This window comes from Phyllopteryx taeniolatus, chromosome 14, assembly GCF_024500385.1.
Source record: "Phyllopteryx taeniolatus isolate TA_2022b chromosome 14, UOR_Ptae_1.2, whole genome shotgun sequence".
Taxonomy (NCBI): Eukaryota; Metazoa; Chordata; class Actinopteri; order Syngnathiformes; family Syngnathidae; genus Phyllopteryx; species Phyllopteryx taeniolatus.
Genome location: NC_084515.1, coordinates 18,074,002 through 18,098,628, shown reverse-complemented (window position 1 = coordinate 18,098,628; position 24,627 = coordinate 18,074,002). Strand labels below are relative to the sequence as shown.

Sequence of the window (24,627 nt, the reverse complement as noted above, 5' to 3'; positions counted from 1 at the left end):
GGGGACAACATGCAAACTTTGCACAGGAAGATCAGAGTGGGGATTCGAACTCACAACTTCTAACTGCGAGGCAGACGTGCTCGCCCCTCGCCGCACCGTGCCGCTGCTATTCGAAGAAATGACAACGTTCAAAATGGACCTAGTTTAAGGTTGCTAATAGTTTGTCTACCTTAACTTAAATGAATCGACGCTTGCACAAATCAGGTTTCACATTTTGGGACACGACAAAAAAGACCTCACAGCCATTTCTACTGTTATTATTATTATTCTTGTAATTATTGCCACATTTGTTTGCGTGTTGTACGCGTATTTAGAACGTTGTCGTCCTTTAAAAAAGGACTTCCACTGCAAAGTAAAAAAAGCTGTTTCTAATATTTTGCTCCTCTCGTGTGGTTTCAAACAGGGAGCAAATATACTCTATTAATAGAATCAGTCATTGTAAAGAATAAACATTGGGTGAACCACAAAGCTCACTGACGATGTCGAGCATAACTGAACATGAATGATTTTGTCAAGGGGGGGTGCAGCTCTCATTTTGGATCCCATTAAATTGGTGTACCTAATGAAGTGTCCAGTGAGTATGTGAATTGAGAGCGCGCTCCGATGAGGCGAGCGGCGCTTCCGACTTGGAGGCGCAAATAAATCCAAGGTCCACCTGTTGGAGCTTCGCGTGTGGACACGCCCGCCGCTTCCAGCGACGGATGTCAAACAGTGGAGAGGAATCCCCGTTGGTCTCTCGAGTCGTTTCCCTTTATTACACTGTGTGGCCTCCTTCCCAAGAAGAAAAAAAAAAAAAGCCTTTAGGTGTGTCTTCATAACCCCACTAAATCAATATCTGTCTCCCGGAGCGGTGAGGTCCCACCTGTTTTGTAATGAAGAGGTTGGGCTTGTGCGTCGAGGAGGAAGCGAGCTCCCACTTTATTAGAGAGTCATCAGTAGTTAAAGGGCGAGACGGCTCATCTTCATCTTTTCCCATTTGCTGTGGGTGCCTCAGCAGAAAGATTGCGAAAGGTCAGGGAGCAGTTTGCTTCCTTTTTCTTGCTTCTGTTACGCTTTGACGAATCCCCTTCCACCTAAAGGCCTCTCGTCTGCTTTGTGTCCTCCTCTTGCCTCATTTGATTGTTTTCCGTGTTTGTTTGAACATCAGTGGGATTCATTTAGACAGCAAGTTTACTCAATTACTCAAAGAAATGCTCTTTTTCTTTTTCTTCTTCTTCTTCTTCTTCTTCTTTTCCCCCTCCTGCCCGTCTTTCTTTCCAGACATTGCTGCTTATAATCAGTCACTTGGTTTGCTTGGTCATCCCTCTCTTTGCTCGCTTGACATTCAGCAGTACACGCGTTGCACAATTTGGTCGTCAGCTCTCAATTCAAGTCACATTTTTAAAAATTGTTTTAAGCGGCATTAACATATAGGATTAAGAAAATATCTCGCAGGCCCAATGGAATGAATAGAAAATGTAGACTAGTATGTAATTAGCAAAGTATCAAGTAATGTACAATAGTCACTCACATTGAGTTTCTGCTTAAACATCCATCCATGGATTTTCCATTTCAGTTATTCTTTTTAGGGTCTTTTTTTGACCCGCGAGGGTCATCGAGGTCCCATATACGATATCTGCTTTGTTTGAAACAACACGTGAAGCGCTTAGCACGATGAGCCCGTGAACAAATGAGTGCAAACGTCCTTTCCATTAAGAGCAACCTTCAGTGCTGTTCGTCGCACTTTGAATGAAGTAAAGCTGTCCCGTTGACGACACCAATCACTTCTAGGTTTCCTTTTTGCGCAAACTTTTCTCACCTTCCCCTTGAGCTGATCCAAAACACACCTTCCCCCAAAGAAATGATGAATTTGTGACGTTGTACCTTGATGGTCTTGATGCAGAATTGTCGGATTTATGTTCAGTGGGTGCCGGCGTCAAAGCGCAGTATGAGCCCGAGTGGCAAACTTCTGTGCAGGACTCTCTTATTTCCGACCATTTGAACATTTGGAAGATGCTAATGGTGCATGTACATTCAATATGCCTTTTTGTTTACAGGTGCTGATCAGATGTAAAATGGAATGAGTATCAGTATTTGCCCCTGTTATGAGAACACAGCAATAGTGAGCTATTTCGAAGCCATCCCGTGGCACTGCAGTGACCAGTGTGTGTTTTTTTTTTTGGTGGGGTCCAGGCTTGGCTGCGTCAGCCCTTCTCACGGCTTGCTCCCCCCGGGCACCAGCTGCTTCTGTGGCCCACCGTGCCCGTCTCACTGCTGTCATCTCACTGCAAATACGACAATATTCCATTTGTGTGCTTCTCATTTGGCATGTTTGCGTTTGAAATGTTTCTTCTTACTGCAAACCGCATTTTTGGATGAAGATCACTTTTATTTGAAGAATAATCACAGTATAATTAATACATGTGCAGTATGTCTTAAGTAATACTGTATAATAATTTCATCCTGATGTATGTTGCAAAATCACGCCATGCGAGAAGCTGCGCTTTGCAGAGGCTTGTTAAACCTTCTCCCTGTCTCGTCCAATGACCTGCAATCCAGTTTACCCGCAACATGGCAAGAGGCCGCATCGCTTATTTCTGCCTTCATCTCATCAAGTCTTTATGAAGCACGGCCGCCATGTTCGAAGAGATCCGTTCGGGATAGTTTTTGTCAACAACACTCCCATTGAACGATAAGATCCGTGAAAAGCGAGCAAACACATCTTGGTAAGCAACTGTGGGTGGAAGGCCTGCCGATGAGATTTGAAAATACTGTGTGAAATAATCATAGATCCATGATACGGCTTATAGGCTGAATCTTTGATTTAAGCTTAAGGCTGATGTATAATTAACAACATGCGTCATAACAAACGCAGTGTAATCTGGATCAAACCCGCCCGCTGCCAACCAGAACAGATTGGCAGGGAAAGGAGGAGGGTGCTGAGTTGTCCTTTGGATTTGCAGCCAACTGTGCATTTCCTCCTCCTCCTCCTCCTCCTCAAAAACAAACCAAAAAAAACAAACAAACAAAAAACCAAACTCATTTTTGTTTGACTAATCCTGGAGTTTTAGCTGTATCATGAGGGCGATTCCTGGGGTGTCCTGTGATGTTTTCCATAAAGAACCCACGGCAGTAATCGTCTTATCACTTTCCCAGGCAAGCAGACTTGCCCGCCCGAGAAATTCGACTGCGGGGGATCCAATAAGTGTGTCTCATTGTCGTGGAGATGCGACGGCGAGAGGGATTGCGAGAACGGGGCGGATGAGGAGGACTGCGCATCGGGTGAGTTTGTCATATAAAAAAAAAAGATTGAATGAATTCATTTGTTTTCTTTCATGCACAAAGCATACGTATCTTTTTTGGTTTTAACTTCACTCCAAAATGCAATGATAGTCTTGCTACTCTCATTGTGGCATCGGCAGATTTGTTTTTAAGCTTTCCCTCATCATCCAGAGGCCTACGAACATTCTCTAATTCCAAGGATTTGATCTGAAGTTGACAACAAAATGACGCAGGACACATTTTTGATGATTACCATAAAACGCCGTTGGCTTTCTGTTGAGGTTTGAGGGCTTGCGTCAGTGTGATCCGGGAGTCTTCCGCAGGGGCCATCAGAGCCGTTGTACGTGACGTCGTCGCCTAACCGGCCAGTAGGACGCTTCCGTCGTTAGCCTGCGCCGCCCCTCCTCCTTTACTCCCTGCAGGGACCTTCGTTGGCCTACTTCGAAGGCACCGTGAAGAATCTTCCTCTCCCTCATGCCTCTTCACGCCAAGAGAAACAGATTGAGAGCGTTGGGGATGTGCTGTTTAGACTTCGAAGATCCTGTAAATTGGCACGTGGCAAGAAAATACAAAAAAACAAAAAACAAAACAAACACGTGGAATAAAAAACATTATTATCGTCCAGTGATGCAGGTATTTGCTTTCAAAAGGTGAATGTTTGTGCAGTGTGGCTGCTTGGAACAATTGGTGCCTGGGATACAATACATCATGTTTAGATGGGAGCTTTTCAAACAGACCTCATAGAAACACCTAAATTAAACAGTGTCTTACTGAATCCTGGACAATTTCTTATCACCCTAACATCAGACTGAAAGCTTGAATGTGGTGTCACACACTCCAGAGGAAGGAATAATCGACTTCTGCGCTAATGCAGTCCCTTCTTAGCTTGATGGCTTTTGCAGTGTTTCCCATTGAGAATGCATCTGTGTAAATGATTTTTGTCTCGTCTCACATCACTCTTAATGCCGCGGCTTCAGGTTCACGTCACAACGCTGTCACTCACCCAGTCGCATATTCCAACTCGGCGGATTTTAGTCATTCAAAACAGCCCGTTATGCGGAGTTGTCAAAAAGGCGATTATTGCCGCAGACTCTGGCTGTCAGATGATTTATATTTACAGTCATGAAGTGAGCTGAAGAAGGAGAACCGGAAATGACCAACGGATCCGACTTCTCAGTGTGTCAATTGACTTCTTGTGAAGCACTGGAGGGTTCATTTCTATGCAGTTGTGTTCGACTTTAGTATGATAAGATGAATTGCTTATTTAAAAAAAAAAAAAAAAATCAAACATAAGGTGTGACTATTTCTTACAAGCCCAATTCCAATGAAGTTGGGACGTTGTGTTAAACATAAATAACAACAGAATACAATGATTTGCAAATCATGTTCATACACTACAAAAACAAGATATTTAATGTTCAAACTGATAAAACTTGATTGTTTTTAGCAAATAATCATGAACTTAGAATTTGATGGCTGCAACACGTTCTCAAAAAGCTGGGACAGGGTCATGTTTACCACTGTGTTGCATCACCTCGTCTTTGAACAACATTCAATAAACCTTTGGGAACTGAGGACACGAATTCTTGAAGCTTTGTAGGTGGAATTCTTTCCCATTCTTGCTCGATGTACAGCTTCAGCTGTTCAACAGTCCGGGGTCTCCGTTGTCGTATTTGACGCTTCATAACGCGCCACACATTTTCAACGGGAGACGGGTCTGGACTGCAGGCAGGCCAGTCTAGTACCCGCACTCTTTTACTACGACGCCACGCTCTTGTAACACGTGCAGAATGTGGTTTGGCATTGTCTTGCTGAAATAAGATGGGTTAGGGTTAACCCGTCCATGAAAAAGACGTCGCTTGGATGGCAGCATATGTTTCTCCAAAACCTGTATGTTCCTTTCAGCATTAATGGTGCCTTCACAGATGTGCCATTGGCACATAACAATTTTGGTCTGGTTCTCGAAGGAGAATCAGAGGTTGTTGCTTGGTGCTCATTTTTCCCCGACCCACGACTTTACTGGCATTGGCAATTCTAGTATTTTTTACTATTACTATGAATTACTTTAATGAATACATGTAGCCTACGGTAATATATTGGAAAGTGTTCAATAGATGTATTCAAATTTAATAACGTAATACAAAATTTACTGAATTAAATAGATGAACCCAAATAAACATGTTTCTGTCGGAACATACTTCAACGTACAATAATTGCTACTTTCAAAAGCTGCTCATGAGACTCAAATTGATTCACAAAAGAGAACTTATTTGGTTACATTGAACAGTGAATAGTTGCCAATGAATCCACAGCTTAAATAAACAGAAAATTATGGCACACCAAATGGATAAAAGTGAGATCAAAGGACCTTATATATTTTCTTGTCTGTCCAAAAGATCTGTAGAAGTGTTGGACTTCAATTATAAAGTGCAGACACTGACGGAACCAAAGGCAGAATTTTATGTACGCAAATAAAACACTGTACAGCTCATTTTAAAGTTATGGTATCTGCTAAAGGAAACGGGAACAGGGCTGTCTAAAAGTGACACACTTCTGAATATTATTTTTTTTTTACCTTTGTTAATATTTACAGATCTTTCCAATTACAAAAAACTGCCACCAGCCTAAAAAAAACCAACAAAAAAAACAACCAGCCTGTAGCAAATCCACCTAATTTAATTTCATGAATTTACATGACAACTCACTCAAGTAAAGTTTATTTTTAGTGCCTGTTTGGCCTTAATCCTTCTCGCTGCGGGCAAAGTATTCCACTTTTTTTTTCTCAAGTACTTTTTTTGCTTGCGTTTCGCCAAGGTCCTTGTATATTGCAGAGATTATTGCAGAGATTGCAACTCGAACGAGCTCCAGCTCTTGGCTGTTTCAAAGAAATTGACTAGGAGCATTGCCTGCTTTCGATGTAAAAGAATAAACGGCATAAAGGCAATCTGTTAATTGAGTCATCCGCATGCGGAGTTATTGTGTCAGCTAGACCCATTCGCTGTAAGCAGTTTTCCCTGACTAACATTTCTTTAGCTAGCACCAGCTCCGCAGGAGCGCTTCACTGATTGCGTTGTGTGTGTGTCCACGTGATCCTCAGTCCAATTTAGTTGTTCTGAATCATAGTCTTCATTAATCCCACAACAGAATTGAGAAAATCAAGGCTTTTCCGGCTGCACAACAATTTGAAGAGGACTTCCAACATACCCGACAGAGGTTTTCGCAGGATTTACTACTGAGTTATTTCCCAGGAGACGTGCTGTTCCCCTGCTGAACCTTCAGGAAATGTTACTTCTTCTCTGTGTGCGTCATGACAGCAAGCTAGTCGTCTTTTGTCTTTGTCGGTCCATACCTGCCACAGCGAAACGATGTGCTTCTCAAGGCTGCAGTGGTCATGAACTAATCATGAGCCACCGTCGAGGCTTACGCTGATTTTGTGAGCAGTCATGAGTCACAACGTCAGAATTGAAGCGCTTTAATCCAAAGTGACGATCGTGTAGATCTTGTTGCTTCTCGATGCCATGTGCGAACTCCCGAATGTGGCCTGGCTTGTCGTGCGTCAAGGCTGAGGCTACACTGGACCTTCGCTTTCAGGAAACAGTCAGCTGCCAAAATGTTCCCTCAGTCCACACGTTGTGTACGTGCAGATAAACAAAATTGAGAGCTCATATTGTACACAGACGCACGTGGAGACATTCTGTATTTTCTCTTTCTTTTTATTCTTTTCTTCTTTTTTTGTCTGACCACAAGCTGTCATGCTCACATGTATCCGTTTCTCCCGCTACTATGACAAACGAATCCAAGAGAAATAGGTCGTTTTCTTTGTGCTCTCGATCACAGATTTTCACCAATTGCATAAAATGGGGGTTGTCTGGATTTTGCTGTTCATATCCTCTTCCACATGATCATTTTCTAATCCTAGCTACATATCCAATTTCTGTGCTATATGACTATGATTTACATTTTGAAGGCGAAATCGGCACAATGATTTCTTCTCTGAAGTTCACATTCAGCTCTCAAATTATACAAGTGTTCTAAATTCCTGCTCATCGGTTCAAAGTAACCACGCTGGGCTGTAGTAGCGATGATGTTGCTGTCTCAACTCAAAACAGCATCGTCCTAAATGTGACCTAATTCGGGTGAAAATTGGCAACAGAAATGTCAAACGCCCTGCTTGGGTTTCTCTGATGACTTTGAGGGTGCTTCCATCTCTGGGGTGGCCGTTTATGTCATAAATGAGATTTACCGCTCTTAAATACAAAGCGCGCGCGCACACACACACACACACACACTAAACACAGATTTACGATGAATGAATTATTTTTGGCCTACAGGGCACAAAGAAATCTTTCTGTCACTCTGCGGCCTTCCAAAAACTTCCAGTGATGATAACTAGAGACAGACAGAGAGCGCTCGTCGACTCAGCAAATGTTTTGTTCTTTTCTTTCTCGCCCCACCAGACGCCAAAGCCTGCCCCGCTGGCCAGTTCATGTGCGCCAACCGAAAGTGCTTGGCCGCCGTCCACGTGTGCGACGGCGACGACGACTGCGGAGACGGCAGCGACGAGCTCAAGTGCGCGTCGCCTCTCACCTGCGGGCCCAACCAACTCGGCTGTAACAATTCCGAGTGCGTGCCGCTCATGTGGAGCTGCGACGGCGATCCCGACTGCGCGGACGGTTCGGACGAGGGGCCCGAGCGCTGCGGCGGCGGCGGCGACGGCGTCCACCTGGCTAACCGCAGGGCCGCCTGCACGGCCCAGGAGTTCCGCTGTGCCAACGGGGAGTGCGTACGGCTAAGCTGGAAATGCGACGGCGATCCCGACTGCAAAGACAAGTCGGACGAGTCGGACTGCCGTGAGTTTTAGCGATCGCTGACCGCCATGTGGTCTTGTGTCAAGATAAGCGCGCCGCCACTTCCTGCTTATACTCTCTGACCACTTAATTAGGGACCGAGGTGGCAGAACAACGTGTGGTTTTGGGGGCGGGGGGCAGTGGGAAGCACTCCCCGGGTGGCTACGTGTAATTATGCTAGTGAGAAGCATTCGGTGTGCGATCTCAAAATCTTTCCTCAGCAAACAGTTTTGCCCCTCGTGTGGTATTTTGGGATGGAGCACATTTTCTCCTCTTCAGGCAAGCTAGCTGCGTCCAGGATAGGATGTGCCGGTCGAGATAAACTACAAGGTGTGAAGATGGGGGCTTTATGATCATTTTCCTCGTATCAGGCCAAGGGGAGGCTTGGGAAGCTCTTGCCTCACCGAGATATTCTCACATGCCATTAGGACGATGTGTGACGCACACGTCACAGTGTGTCCACCACTCTGGTGGCATGTGAGCGGCGTGAAGACGACACCTGCGGAATTGCTTTGCTCCACATTTACCGACCATTTATTTCATTTCCAAAAGCAGAAATTTGACCTTAAAATGACAAATGGTTCGTGTTGTGGTTATGTTTATGCTTGTCCATCTTTTTGTTAGGTTGTCCTTCATAGAAAATGACCAACAGAAGGGCAGAGGCATTATGCTTCTGGAGGGTGGACTCTTCCATCGATGCCATATTGACTGAAAATGAATACATGAATTCCTCTAACTGGACCATGAGCGAGATCCTCACTAACATGTAATGCGTTCGTCCTTAGCACGTAGCATCCCCCTATAGAGTTTTGTGGAATCGTCATTTTGTTATGCAATCCTGTTAGGAGACTCTGTCTTTTTAAAATGTTGTTGAACTATTTCCTAAGGACTTCTGCGAGGTCACGAAAATGGCAAAGCTACAGTAGATGTGGTTGATCTCTGGATATTCTTTTACACATATTATATTCCATATTATTTTTGTAACTGTCCTATTTTTTTCAGTGGCCTTATTACGCCTTCATGTTGAATTGAATTAACCAGAAGTACTCCAAAAAGGCCTCAAAGCTTGAAAGTTTACAGCAACACAGTCTTGTATGATCAATTCAACAATTGGACGAGCGTGCGCTTCAACACAGTGACTCCGCCCTAAATCGTCCCACTTCACAGCTTATAGGATGGAGGATACAAACTGAAAGAACACCATCAAAAACACAGCAATCTGACTTGCTTGGGTGTTTCTGTGCTGGTCAGACCCAACATAGCCCGGACTCTGGACCCTCCCTGAAAGAGGAATGTTGTTTACACGTTTTGTAATCTCAGTTTGTGGCAATATAGAATTGAATTTGAATTCGACGCCACGGTGTTTTGTTGCACTTGAAAGGTTTAACTGCGGTGTTTTCGCGCACAGCCCTGCTGACTTGCCGACCTGATGAGTTCCAGTGCGGTGATGGTTCTTGCATCCACGGCACCAAGCAGTGTAATAAGGTCAACGACTGCCCCGATCACAGCGATGAATCCGGCTGCGTCAATTGTGGGTTTGGTTTTCTTTTCTTTTCTTTGACCGGTTCAGTTTGAATGAACATCTGTTTTGCTTTGATTGTCACGCAATGTTTGACCGATGTTTCGCTCCGACGTTGCAGCCACCAAATGCGGGGGCCCCCTGAAGTTCTTGTGCAAGAACGGGGAGTGTATTGATAGTTCCAAAGTGTGTGACTCTGTCAAGGACTGCAAGGACAGATCAGATGAGCCCAAGAAAGAGTGTGGTAAGAGGAGGCTTTCTTTTCACAGCTTTGTACTCTTTGTTACTCTGTAAGCATTTATCAGGTACATTTGTGTTTCAATGGAATGAATTCTGTGACGATTGTTTGTTGGTTGCTTTTGGTTCTGGGAGTCCATAAGTCTGCCTCGATTGTTTAAACTTAAGAACGTCAAGGTCACAGGGCGGCGACGGCCGAACACGTTGTCACGACACTGTAAGCCTTACGCTATTTCGAGAAAGAAAACCGGATGGAGGACAGCAGGCATTTTGTACTCTTTTCTTCTTAGCATGAGACTCGATTGCAGGTTTTGCCAATAGAAAGTGTCATGTAACAGATGGTCGCTTTCCAAACAGTGAACACACAAAGAACAATTTGTTCATGTGTGTCAGCAGAGCTTTGTCGGCACTGTACAGTAAAAGATCATTTACACGTTTTTTTGTAAATGAATTCAAGCACATTATGTAAGCATGGATGTGTTTGGGTTTGCCTCAACTCATGGCAGCTAACTCCCTCCTCTTACCTCAAAGACTTCAGAGGCACACTGACTCCAATTAGAAGAAGCCTCACTGATCACAACAAGAGTCTGCTTGTTCCAATTACTTTCAAACTGGAGGGAAAGGTCTTGCGTGCTGTTATTATCTCCCTGTTCTACATCCCGTTTGCTGTCTCTACGTGACGCTTCTTCCTCAGGACCAGTCAGTGGACTGAAGCCGCCGAAATGTTCTTACCGGAACTCTTGAACCCAAACGTTCCATGATATAGAACGATGTTGATGAGGCGGCACGGTCGACTGCTGGTTAGCACATCCGCCTCCTCGCAGTTCTTTTGCCCCCGTGCCTGCGCGGGTTTTCTCCGGGTACGCCGGTTTCCTCCCCATCCCCAAAACATGCACAATTAATGGAACACTTCAAATTGTCCGTAGGTGTGAATGTGAGTGCTAATGGTTGTTTGCATGTATGTGCCCTGTGATTGGCTGGCGACCAATTCAGGATGTACCCCGCCTCCCGCCTGCAGTTAACTGGGATAGGCTCCAGAATACCCGCGACCCGAGTGAGGTGCGTGTAGCAAATGGACGGATGATGTTGATGAAGAAATGCTGACCGGTGCCAAGGAAGCTAATTAGGAAATTATCAAACAAAGCAGATTTTGATTGCATTCGTCATTTCTCTTCCTTGTCTTCCTGTGAGCTTGTATTTCCCTCCCATCGTCCTTCACCTCTGTTTTTGTTCACAGCTTGTTAAAAAGTGTCCAAGCACGCACACCTACACACACTTGATCACTCTGTCCTTCCAACCATTCATTTGCAAGATGTTCTTCCAACTGTGCACAAAATAACTCACATGCGACACTGCTGCAATGAAATACACTGCCACAAAGCGTCCGATTTCCATCATGGAGAATAAATGCGATGCACTTCTCGATGCATGCGCGCCAGCATGTCGTTTCCCAGCTTCTTACAAATAATGACATTTACAGTGCAGACTAATTACTTACTGTTAACACGGCACTCTCAATTCATGCTTTCACGGGGAGAAACTCTTCAAAATGGCCACTACGTAACGGGTTGTCATGGTGAAAAACGGCTGGCGGAGGCGTCGAGAGAACGCAGAGGATGGCGGCGCACAAGAATCGAGAAGTGGCCTGGAAATCACGGCCGGGCTTGATGGCATTTCTGGGCGGAAAATGGATTCCCAGTTCCTCCTGTACCTCTTTTTAACTAACCTCGTCCACGTCCACGTCCACGTCCAAGAAAGAGCAATGACTGATTACTAAAATTGCCGTCATCTTTTTACATTTATTCTGAAGAGTAGTAGAGGCGACCCAAGTGTTGTCACTCATCCAATTCAATTAGAGTTGAATTAGGAATTTCTTGGTGACTGTTGAGCTGCTCGACGTCTCCTATCAATTCGTACCTGCTCGAGTATACACTCTACAGGAGGATGCTCGCTGAGTCTCGACTAGGATGCGATGCCTAAATCTTTTTTTTTTTTTTCAGTTCTGTATTCGAGCCCCACTTTGCATGGAGAAATGGTTAGCCTCAATGGTTAACCTTCTAGGCTTGAAGTAAATAACTTAAGTATTTGATGAGTTAGTAACAGCAGGACATCAATTCTGTTGCATGTTCCCGTCTTTGCTTCTTCCACGTAATGAGACTCAGTTGCAGCAGCACATCAGAACTCCAGTCCTGCGTCGCTCCGTAACTGGCATCTCAGGATCTCTGCTCACATCACTCGGCGTCAGTGCGTGAACCGATGAACGATTAGGAGTCTCTTTGGTCCCCTGAGAGAATCTGACGGGGATTTGAGGCGGGGTGGAAACAGAGCTGGCGGTACAAGACCGGAGATAAGATGAAATTGTTTGATTGAGATGAGATTCCTCATGTTCTTATATCTTTTTGCTGCACAAAGTGAGGCTTAGACTTCCTTTATATGCATACAGCATCTCCCTATCTTGGCTGTGATTGGCTGGGTGTTATTTTTGTGCCCCCACCCCCGAAGGTCTTAACGAGTGTATGATGAACAACGGCGGCTGCTCCCACGTCTGCATGGACCGACCCATCGGGTTTGAGTGTCAGTGCCCCGCCGGCTACCGGCTACTGGACAAGAAGACTTGTGGAGGTAGTTTTACACAGTCATACAGTATGGCGACTAAGTGAGTAACCAACCGTATGTGTGTTGCTTTTGCAGCTTCCCATCTGTTGTTTGTGCAAACCCAATCCTTGCAACCCCGATGTTTCAAAGAGTAGAAGATCAGAGTAGTTGACTTAGAAACATCCTCGAGATCAGGGGTGTCAAACTCATTTTTGTCACGGGCCACATCGTAGTTATGACTTCCCTCGGAGGGCCCCTACGACGGTGAACCCGTAGAAATGAAAGATGACCTCATACACTGTCATTCCATACAGTATACGCAACACATTTGATGAATAACCAGTTTTGAAATCTATAAAACTATCAAAAACATGTTTTCGGTAACCAAAAAATGCTTGCAAATATCTCCATTTGGATTTGCTTTCACGGGCCACATAAAATGTTGTGGCGGGCCGGATCAGTTTGACACCTGTGCTCGAGATTGTCGTCCCAGCAGAGAATCACCCATTAAAGCTTGCCTTTCGGAAATGCATCACTTTCCTGAGGGTGAATCAGTCCCTTTCTGTTTCCACCTGACCGTCCTGCCGTTGATTGATAACCTCTCTTTCCTGTCCTCCCTGCAGACATTGATGAGTGTGAGAATCCGGACGCCTGCAGCCAAATCTGCATCAACTACAAGGGGGATTTTAAGTGCGAATGCTATGAAGGCTACGAGATGGATCCCGTTACAAAGACCTGCAAGGCAGAGGGTGAGTGCTCGCTCATTCGTTGTTTGGCATGAGGACTTTTATAGAAGAGGATCATTTATAACCTGACACACCACATGGTTGGTTTTTGAGGGAGGAGCTGAAACAAACTGTTGACCAACAGATTTAGGAAGCTTTGAAATGTTAATGAAAGTTGCCGATCACACGGTACAATGCCGGTCCGTGTACCGCACCCCCCGGAGAAAGTGTCCCGGAACACCTGTTGTTCTTGACCGGCTTAGAACGGCGGCATTTTTTGCGTCAGAACCCTCCGTTGAGGATTGATTGGCAGGGGGCGCCATTAAGGCCAGCACCGCCACAACTGCCGTGTTTAGTTGTCATCCAGCGGAACAACTCTTCAGGGAAAACTTGCTGAGCCACGGTGTGGACTAATCACATTCCGTTTCATTTGGCCTCCGGTTCGTTATTCGCTAGATTTGTGCTGAACAAAGCGGACTGCCGAAAGGCCAATTCATCTGTCTGTCATGACCTCCAACCATGAGCAATATTTAGGAGGGATTAACAAAAGATGCCAGATTGTGTTCACACATTCCTCCTAAAATGTTTCTTAATTAGCTCGATGTAGTCAAATGAAATGCCGTCACCTCCGGTCGGCCCCGTGGCTCTCAGGCTCAGTGCTTTCTCTTCCTGCAATTAGCTTCAGCTGATTTTCCCCCCAGTATATCGCTGCGCTATGTTTGTATATGCGTGTAGATTGTGTCCGCGTACACTTGTGTTTGACTGTGCGTGACTGCCAGTGTGTTTGCTAACAGTTGGCTGATGCTCGGGGACGACTGAATGTCCGGATGTGTGTCAAGAGCAGCACAGATGCAGCAGCGCCACGCTGTTTCGAGGGAAGGGGGACGGCTGCCGGTGGTCCTTCAAAACAGCAGGGGATCATTTGGTTGTCATTGAAACGGACATTTGATTTTATTTTTGGGAGCGAATATAGGAAAGGGAAGCATTGGTAAGCATGATACAACATGGTCCTTGACACACTGAAGGACAACAGGGGCAAGTGAGTCATTAAGGACAGAATCTCATGTGTGCCTCTGGAGAAAAGTGTTGCCCAGCTGCCATCCTACTCCCATGCAGCCGTAAAAGCATGGTTGCATGGTCAGTGAGAAGGTTGCATCCTGTTGCTGCAAAGCATTTGGCTTTTTTTTCTGGCTGGCTGGAAAGAAAAAAATAAACAACAAAACAAGATCCCGTTCAATTGAGGGTCTAATTCAAATGCAAGCTGGGCGACCTCTCAAAATAGACCAGACTACCCCTAAATTGCAGCAAGGACACACTTGGGTGAAGGCAATTGTTGCTAATGGCTGTGTGGTCATTACATAACCTAATTACGTAATTACATACACAACCTCCAAAATATATGCGACACTAAAATGCCTACTTATATTTCTCTTCTTTACTTTTTATCCAAACTGCTACATTCCTTTAAGGTACTACAGAGGAGGTATTTTTTGCTCTAACATTTGCCCACCATCTTTCTGTGGTGTGCTGTGACGTATCAATCAGCATTATAGTTATAAATTCGTTCCGCAATTTTTGGAAGCAATTGTAGCTTCCACTGTTGACTTTGTGATTGTTTAAACTCATTTATTTGAGACGATAAAAGCTCCACTATAATACCTACCCAGAGAAAAAAGGATGGAGGTTTGGCGATTTCATCCCCATCGCATTTTTAACTCAATGCGGTAAGGTGTAATAAATATATGTGTAAAAGTACAACATTCTGTTGTTCTGTGCCACAAACCTCCTGCGGAGCGTCAAGGAGCTTTATCAGTCATCAGTGGTTTGCTTATCACACTTGAAAGACTGCTTTAGGATTTGGAAGGATCATGGTTTGAATAGAAATGGTTGTTGAAAAGACTCTCAATGCAGAAGCAAGAAATTGCGCAAACGGGAACTACGCTACTGTAAACAATAACAAGCTTGAGTCACAGCTGGAAACAAAGATCATTTCCAGCCACAGTAAACGTAGTAGGCCAATGTTTTTTCGATTATTTTCTAGGGGATTTCTGTGCCCGCTTACATTATTGGCCTTTCCCTTCCTTTCTGCAAGGAACAAACCGTTCGTAATGGCTTGGGTAAAGGTTATAGTTATTTATGGTAATGAGATTGTGCTTGAGGTTATCTTTCATTCATTTTCTGCATGACTCATTAGAGTCGCGAGTGAGCTGGAGCCTATCCCACCTGACCAAGAGTGGTCCATGGTCGACACTATCACAGGGTGCTTAAAAAAAACCAAACTATCACACGTTTGGGCAATTTCGAGTCTTCAATTAACCTATCGTGCATGTTTGTGGCATGTGAGAGGACGCCGTAGTCCCCGGAGAAAACCCTCGCTAACGTGAGGAGAAGATGCAAACTCCAATTTTTTATTCCAGAACCTCGCAGCTGTTAGGCAGATATGGTCACCGCTCTTCCCACATGTTAAGTTTCTGAGAAAGGACTATACATCCGCATAACGTCCAAGGATTCATCAACAACAACTTTCGACAATAACAACATGAAAAACAAAAACATCGGTTTTATCCACGAAATGTCAACGATCCTCTTTAGTCTTAAGAGTTAGCCTTTCAAAAAGTAGAATGGTAAAAATGTTTGTTCCTTTGTGTGCACAGGAAAAAGCCCTTACCTACTGTTCACTAACCGACATGAGATCCGACGTATCGACCTGGTGAAGAGGGACTACAGCCAGGTGGTTTCAACCCAGAAGAACACTGTGGCTCTCGACCTGGACGTGGCTAATAACCGAGTCTTCTGGTGTGACCGTTTTCATCGGAAAATCTACAGGTGGGACTTTGACACAAGGAGTCAGAGTTAGTGAAGTGTTTCATGGGCAATCTTACTTTCCGGACATTTAATTGAGCAAATTTTGGCTTTGGTCTCCTATTCCATTTGACCCTTTGTTGCTATCCCAAATTCATTTCGTCCCTGGTGTGAATTCTAATTGGAACAGCATGTTCTTTTTATATCTAAAATGGAGCTCTCTTGGTGAAATGAAAGGGAAATTGCTGTTGGGGAACACGTGTGCCCGGCCTTCACCTCACGCCTCTGTCAGGGTGACATCATTTGCAAGAAGGACCGTCCCAGAGCGAGGTCTTGTCTAATTTGATAAGTGGTCCATCCGAGAAGGACTCTAACCCCTGCATGAACCTGCTCAGTGCTCGGCTCAAGGCTTGAGCTTCACCGTAACACAAAAATATACATAATGTTAGCTCTCGCCATAAATAAACCGTTTGACCTCTCATGAATTCATTTGATCACATTGCAGTTTTATAGTGCTTGAAGGCCTCCTATGTAGCTAAATAACCCAACCAATGGAACCTCCTGTGGTACAGTGCACTACAACTCCAATAATCAGCATAAATTAAAGCTGGAGTTGGAGCATAAATAGTTGAGTTTTCCACACAAACGCTGGCTACTGCGTCCTAACTAAGCCTTGTTGCAAGAACTGATGAATACAACTCCAATAATAAACGTATTTTTCAATGACTACCTCTCCGAAGGCATCAATGTAGACTGAGCGTTATTACACTCTAAAGACACTCATTGGATTGCATCGTGTGTACCGAATGGTGTGTCCCCTCCTGCAGTGCCTTCATCCACGAGGCCAGTGACCCGTCTCAGCAGGTCCAACTGGTGGAGTCGTCGCTGCAAACCCCAGCTGGTCTTGCTCTGGACTGGCTGCAACACAACCTGTACTGGACCGATTCTGGCGACAAATCCATCTCCGTGGCCTCAGTGGACGGCACCAAGAGACGTGTCCTCATCAACACAGATCTTAGTGAGCCCAGAGCCATAGCGCTGGATCCTCATCACGGGTGAGGGTTAGCGTGTGTGCATTCTGTATGGAAGGTGTGCAGGGACGCAAAGCATTCTTTCCATCGTATAGCATTCACTATCAAATGCAATACATGATACATAAATTGGGGGGGGTAAGTAAACTTCCTAGTTAACTTCTTAGTCTACTTTCCTCAGATTAATTGAATAGAAAACACAAAACACAGATAGAAAATAAAAATAGCACTCATATGGAGGCCATCGCGTACAAATTGAAAGCAATTCAATTGTTTATATTGGTAAGGAAATAGACCTTGAAGATGCAGTTGTTTTGACTTGTCATACCTCCGATAGCTGCACTACAACAACTCTGGAAACATCTGGAACCAGCTGCATGTCACAATATGTTCCATATGTTTTTCTGCACTTGCACACCATGCCACCCACTAAATATTCGTTCTTTGTTCTATCCAGTTTTATGTACTGGTCGGACTGGGGCACAAGAGCCAAGATAGAGAAGGCCGGGATGAACGGAGTGGACCGGCAGGTGCTGGTGGCTGATAACACTGAATGGCCCAACGGCATCACTCTCGGTGAGAGCAAAACGGCTGTTTATCCATAAATAATGGCAATTCAAATAAGACGATGTTTTGAATTGTAATTAGGCATCGTGGAGAGCTTATGGGCGACACAATTAGAACATGCGATCGTCTCATCGAGATGATCTTCCGTTCTTGAACATAATCGATGATGGGATTTGTGTGCCTTGTGGGCAAACAATCAATCAAGGTGTGTTTATTTACTCAGATGTAGCTAACCGGCGTCTGTACTGGGTGGATTCCAAGCTGCACCACATAGCCAGTGTGGACCTGAACGGAGCTCACCGCAGAACACACATGGCATCTGCGGAGAGGCTCGGACACCCCTACGCTCTGGCTGTGTTCGAGGTTGGTGTCACTTTGGACATTTATACACGGTAACCTCCCATTAGCTTTCAAGGCTCCTGCATGGCCAAGTGTCTGCGCTATCATCATTCCTCGCTCTTATTAGAATCGTAATGGTAACGGTAAAGAGCTTTTCGACAGGTCAGTTTTTGTCCTTGTGTGTTTGATCTGTCAAGTCTGCCAGCCCATTAGGACCTTTCGAGAAATGGCTTCGAGCCAAAGTGCGGAAGAACACGTTAGATGTCCTCCTTAATATATACAGCGGATATACCTCCGCATTTATCACAAGGGATATCGTCCAGAACCACCTGCGATAGTTACAAATCTGCAGGATAGAGAGGCCATCGTATAGCAATAGACAATCGTATAACATCACTTTGAGGGAAACGAAAAGAAGACTGGATTGTGCAGTTCTCCAAATAAGAGGCGCACTATGCTTACTCAAAGCTGTTTAAAACTGACACATAAAACATAAAAGCCATAGATGGGCGAACGGAAATGACTGTTGATGTTACTGTAATTCCGTACAACTTCGAATTGAACACGTGGAGCAGCAATAAAAGCATAGTTTCTCACTGCTCTGTGGGAACAACGACTATTACTGAGGAGGGCGACAGTATTCACCGGGGACCTTCGCTGATGACATTTAGAAAGTTTGGGGGTAAAAAACAACAATCTGGTGAAAATCTGCGACATCTCACTTCCCAATTTCACACACACATCGGTCGGACATACAGTACAGCCCATACACATGCACGAATCAGCAGATATCAGAGTGAGGTGCCACTTCCATTCTCTTTTTCTGTTTGGTCCAGTGGGGTCGTCCACTTTTCTCACAATCGCCTTTGAGGCTTAGCAACAGAGTTAAGCTGCAAATCCACTTTGTAGTTACCTTGAAAAGTTTTGGGACTGACTAAAACTTTGGGTTTCACTGACTTTAGTTTCAGAACAATTGAGTGGCACGTAGTCCAGGGAATGCCCCCCCCCCCCCCCCCCCCCCCCCTCCACTTGCATCCAAATGGGATGGGTTCCATCCCACTCATTAGTGCTTAATGCAAATACCAGTTGGGGGAGGAATCAAAAGCCACAAAAAAGGCTTCACTGTTGTTGTTCTAATTTGAATGAGGACACGTTGTCCGTTTCTGAGAACTTCCTTTCTGTGAACGTGAACATGAACATGAACATGAACATGAACAGTACAGGCAATTGTCTTTGATGTCATTTCTCTTCCAGCCCGTGTAGTCGTAAAATAGTACAAATCTACCATTTCTCTTCTCGAAATATTCTTCTGCAGGATCGTATCTACTGGACAGACCGAGACAAGGCGTCCGTCTTCATGGCCAACAGGCTGACGGGTCAAGACATTCACACTCTGGCCGAAAACCTCAACGATCCGCACGACATCGTGGTCTTCCACCAGCTGCGACAGCCTCAAGGTGCGCGCATTCTCTCGCGTGTGACACTGAGATCGTGTGTGAGCTCAGCCGCATCTTCGTGACCACAGTGTCGGATCGCGTTAACCCGCGCACGTCAAAAAATGACGAGCTCGTCAAAGCGTTAAGCGGCCGCTGATGTCTCTCCAAACTTGCTGCTAACCTGATTTCCCTCACAGAATGGTGTCAAATTGATTCATCGTGACATTGATGGCTTTGCATTTTTGGTTTTTTTTAATTTGATTTGATTGTTGCCTTACTTTGCATGTGTACGTTACATTTAATTATATGTTGATCTTTTTATATACATTATATATTGTATATATTGTCGTGTCTGGCTGTGCATTTGGTGCCTGGGCCAAATCCAATTCTTAAAAGCACCACTATCAATTATAGAAAAAGCAATACAATCCAAAAAGACAATATAAGAGCATAAGTTCATCATCTGAAATCAGTATTTTTCAAATTGCATGACGAAAACAAAACAATGAAGTAAATACTTAATACTTACTCGAGATGCTGATTATTAAATACATTGCGTACAGATTGCTCCAGATGGGTTTTGCTGGTCAAAGTTGGCTTTGAATTTGAAATCTGATTGGTTATAGAAAGAGCCGCGTTGCTACAATAGTTGACGTTGAATTGGGCAACACTGCTGATTGTGAAGGGCAGCAGCACATGAGGGCATACTGCTAATTTGATTGGGCAAAAAAAAAAAAAAAAATGCTACAAATTGAAGCGAATTTACTGTTGGGAATAAGTTAATCTAATTTCATGGCAAAACAATTCTGACTAATTCTGTACCCCTATATTCAATATGTGATGACTTGAAATGCAAAATGGTCCCTTTCCTGGACTCTCATATTGGACTCTGCTCCGGCACAACCTGCAGGTTCGGACAGCTGCAATCTGGGCAGCGTGGCCAACGGAGGCTGCGAGTACTTATGTCTTAAAGCGCCACAGATTACCGAGCACTCTCCTAAATACACCTGCGCCTGCCCCGACGGACAGGAGCTCGGCCCTGATATGAGGGCTTGTGTGCCAGGTGAGACTTCGGAACATTTGTGGAGCGCATCACAACTGCATTCTGTTTCAAAGTCGGGAGGATGCGCTCACTTCGTTGCATTTGGTGCACCTGCACAATCCCAACAGATCCAATACAAGAGCTGTGTCAAACATTCTCATTTCTGATTGACAGATATCTCACATTATAACAACGTGTTCCTTAGTGTGGTTGCATCGTCGTTGCGTGAAATCTCATTAGATTGTGTAGATGTACCAAAGGGAGTGTATCTTCTTGAACGCCATGAAAGCATCATCTTGCACCAAACTCCGAGAATTGCAATTGAAACAGTAAAACAATAACATCCTCAAACTTCGGCCATTGACGTTCACTTCCGAGTCCTAAAAGTCCAATGTTTTTCTTCCTTTGCGTGCAGCGCCGAGGAACGACATGCCGCGCTCACCCTCACACGCACTCGCACCCGCTACCGCGGCAACGCGAGACTTCCCGCCACCTTCTGAGGGAGCCTCGCCGGCAGACGCCACCCCGCGTTTGACCACGACACCTCTCGCTGCCCCGGAGCCGCACGCGCCCCTCGGCACGCTCGAGGCAGTGTCGTCGCGGGAGTCCGAGGCGACCGGATCGCACTCAACTGCCACCGTCGCCGTGGAGGCCAGCACACTCGCGGGCGACAGCGGCGTGTCGCAACACTGTAAGCGAGCTGGCGACGTCTTCGTGCATTCATGTGATGTCTTATTTGATCGGGAAAGGTCAGTCCGGACCAATGACAGACTGAACCCAGCCCTGGTTGGAAACCACAAGACAGGAGCACTCATTAGTTTCTAAACCACACTTAAAATCTCCCAAACGCGTGCGAGCAAACGTGTTATGGGCCGATGAAAGCGAGGCTGAACTTTCCTCAATCAATTAGAATATGGTAGAATCGTCCATTTACACTGGAAAAAAAAGAGTGCTTTGAATTGACTTCCTTTGAACAAATTTTTTTTTCGCAGAAGCGGGATTACCCCTTTTCAGTCATGTGCCACCAATGTCTAGAGATGGTCAATTTGGGATTTTCATATGCAGTAAACCATAATCATCCAAATGATGCATATATTTTCCAAAATCCTGAAATATGACACTCCCCAGCTCGTAAGCAACTGCTGCCGCTCCGTTTGATCACCTTTCCGTCCTGTCTCCTCCGTTTCCCTCAGTTTTTTTCTCTCTCCCAATTTGATACCTTATTTATCCTTCCTCCTTTTTCACACTCTCTCGCTCTCTCTCTCTCCCATCCAGTCACTTTCTCATGGTTCTTGATGTTATGTGCTCCTGCAGCTGGAAGTGAGCATTTCCTCCTGGGAGAAAACCTGACGGTGGCTGTTTTGGGAGTGGTCATCCCCATTGGTAAGTCACATTCAACATCCTTCTCTGACTTCGCCTGCTGCCGTCGATGACCAGTTGAGTCCGTGCGCAATCATCCGCTGTGACACCAGAGGAGAAGGTCTTCCGAGTCTTTGTCTGTGTGTCCGGCATTGCGGCATTATTCACTTCGCAAGGTTGTTGACTTTTGCTGAAGCTGCCCCTCTGCGACCGCTTTGTCTTATGTTGTAATGTATTAACGTGTAAACAAAAGGGAAAAAAAAAGGGTTGCCAATTGGAAAAGGGTTAATAGCAGCCGATTAAATCGGTCGGAGTCTAGTAAGTGAAGAAAATGTTTCTGCCAAAATGCAAAGAAAAATCCATTTGGGAAGAAACATGACGAAGACTTGATTTGCCGCGGTGGGCCATAAACAAATGATGCGGCGGGCCGGATTTGGCCCCCGAGCCTTGATTTGATTTTTATAGTGAGTTCACCACCCGCGAACGTGCCCCCGCTGTGTTGCCCTCGTTCCACCTCGGCTTCTCTCCGTGTGTCATTTCATGCAGTTCCTATCGTTGCCACAGTGGTGTTGGGCTTGGTCTGCGCCGGGGTCTACCTGCTGTGGCGGAACTGGAGGCGCGAGTCCACCAAGAGCATGAATTTTGACAACCCCGTCTACCGCAAGACCACCGGCGAGGGCGAGGACGACGAGATCCACATCGGCCGGACCGACGGCGCGGGGCACCACGTCCACCCCCGCCACCTGTACCCGCAGGGCGCGGGCATGGGGGCGGTGAGCTCGGCAGGCGGCACCTGCCCGCAGTTCATCGCCTTACCGCTCGGGGGCAGCGTGCCCGATCCGGGGGCTCATTGGTATACGGAGCAGCCCGTGCTCTCCACCGCGTGAGACAGAAGCGGAGGCTTCGGGGGACAAGATGGCCGCCGTGGCGTGCGCGTACAGGGAGGTCAGAGGTGACTGAGGTCACACATCATCAAATGCCATCCGCAGCCATGTTCTGTGCCAATTTTCAAAGTTCCATGGCTTCTGTTCGCTGGAGCCGGATCTATTTTTCTCGGATGAAGTCACGTTTTGCATTGACGGAGTGTCTGTTGTGTGTCGTCCGTTTTGTAAGCAAACTGGTGAGTGTTTTGTCCTCGATGTGTTTATTTGGGATTGGTGTTGGGCCGGAAAAGCTCCGAAATTATGGATCTGCGTTGATGGGACAATCTGTACAGATTACGCGCCGATGAATTGAGAAGCGTTATTCTTATTTGACCTTCAGCACTTGACAAAGTGAAAGGCTCTTCATTGTGCATGGAGAGGAAAAAGCGTCATCGGAGCAGAAATAATGACAAACCGGGTTGCTTTTTTCGTCACTGTGACGTTTCAATATGATGCGGTTCCAAAGGAGCAATATATCGCAATCGTGCGTTTGCCTGTAATTCACATAAATGCACACAGCGATAGATGATACAGAGAGGATGCGATGTGCACTTGCGCTCCCGGGCATAAACACGCATGAGTGCACGCACGCTGTTTCTCCTGCAAACATGGCTGACATGTGAGCGGGAGGGCTCGCTCAGCAGGTGGCTGCTGCATCGTCGTATGATAACGCAAACAGTGCACCCCCTCATACTCCAGCGCATTCACCTATTCATGCATTTTTTCCAACCATTTTTAATTTTGTGATTTTTTTTCCTTTTCAATGTTTTTTTGCCCGCCCCAATGAAACGATAATGGGTGTCAATTGTCGTCCGATCTTTGCTGTTCGTGGTCCGGCCCGGTCGCAATTGCGGGGGTCCGCTGCCCAATTTTGACACTGTGTTGCTGACCCTGGAAACATTGTGAGTACGCGCGTTTGCGTGTGCGTTGACTGTGATGCATGCGAGTGCTAATGTTCACATTTGAAGTGTTTGGACGCTGTGTGTTGCACAACCCTCCTTGAACGCCTTCTGTGTCGCACGGAAGTTTGTGAAGCGGTGCACAATGTGGAAGATGAATGGATGCATGATTGGGATTGTCACACACGCACACACAGTGATGAGGGTTGCTTTTGGACTCATTGATATGTAAATATGTTTTCATAAGGTTTTTGATAATGTATAATAGCCTCCAATGATGTAAAAGACAAGCTGTACATAAGATTTTAGAGAAAGTGTTGACAGGTATATTAATTTATTTGTACAAAGCGAGCACGGCATTCCCTGCTTGTAAGAAATCCAAATTCTTCACCAAAGTTGTCAGTGTCGGTTCTGATCGTGCATCACTCAGCATCGCTTTTTTCCGAGCCAGCCTTATTTTTGTGTTAGTCCATGTAAAACTGCGGACCCTCTTGACATTCTTCCTCCTCACAATTCACATTACATCACATGCATTAATGTTGCAATTACCGTAAATGTGTTCGTTTGTGCCTTTTTCTTTTGTTGTTGTTGCTTTTTTGCTTTTCTCGATTACTGTTTTCATGAAGACGCTGGACAATTGCAAGAACAAAAACCAAACTGGTTCCACATCTTGATTTTTGGTGTCCCTTTTAATATCTCTATATATTGGTACATAAAATTTGACTGGAAATGTTCACATTGTGTGTAGTCTTATTTCAGTGCAAACAACATATGTTCCATATACTTAATGGCAGTAGTGGAAATAACACCTCGCCTAATATAAAGACAGGATTAATACTTAATATTATGTATTACGGCTTGCCACTGTTTGATCCAATGTGACAAAAAACAACAACAACAACAAAAACATGTTTATTGTTGCGGTTGTACGCAGTGCAATGTTGTATGCAGCACCGCACTGCTTTACAGTGAAATTTGTAACATTTTGTTTTGTGTAGACAAAAAAAATGTGCAGTAAGCTGCACATATTCACAGTTTGGCATTC

General features: G+C 45.3%; 1 protein-coding gene across 3 annotated transcripts in view; it reads left to right on the top strand.

The window, feature by feature from the left end:
• Positions 1-24,318, top strand: part of LOC133488431 (low-density lipoprotein receptor-related protein 8-like) — a 43,914-nt gene extending 19,596 nt beyond the window's left edge. The window contains exons 1-16 of one of the 3 annotated variants that reach the window (XM_061796256.1): positions 1,476-2,705; positions 3,136-3,261; positions 7,719-8,111; positions 9,517-9,639; positions 9,749-9,871; positions 12,367-12,486; positions 13,083-13,208; positions 15,839-16,010; positions 16,814-17,041; positions 17,475-17,593; positions 17,808-17,947; positions 19,239-19,380; positions 20,270-20,422; positions 20,817-21,092; positions 21,716-21,784; positions 22,307-24,318. In XM_061796256.1, the coding sequence (XP_061652240.1) occupies positions 7,748-8,111; positions 9,517-9,639; positions 9,749-9,871; positions 12,367-12,486; positions 13,083-13,208; positions 15,839-16,010; positions 16,814-17,041; positions 17,475-17,593; positions 17,808-17,947; positions 19,239-19,380; positions 20,270-20,422; positions 20,817-21,092; positions 21,716-21,784; positions 22,307-22,647 (2,496 nt within the window). In that variant the 5' untranslated portion in view covers positions 1,476-2,705; positions 3,136-3,261; positions 7,719-7,747 and the 3' untranslated portion in view covers positions 22,648-24,318. Of the gene's footprint in view, positions 1-1,475; positions 2,706-3,135; positions 3,262-7,718; positions 8,112-9,516; positions 9,640-9,748; positions 9,872-12,366; positions 12,487-13,082; positions 13,209-15,838; positions 16,011-16,813; positions 17,042-17,474; positions 17,594-17,807; positions 17,948-19,238; positions 19,381-20,269; positions 20,423-20,816; positions 21,093-21,715; positions 21,785-22,306 lie in introns of those variants that run through there. The other 2 variants (XM_061796254.1, XM_061796255.1) reach the window with 2 other exon arrangements.
• The last annotated feature ends 309 nt before the right edge of the window (positions 24,319-24,627 follow it).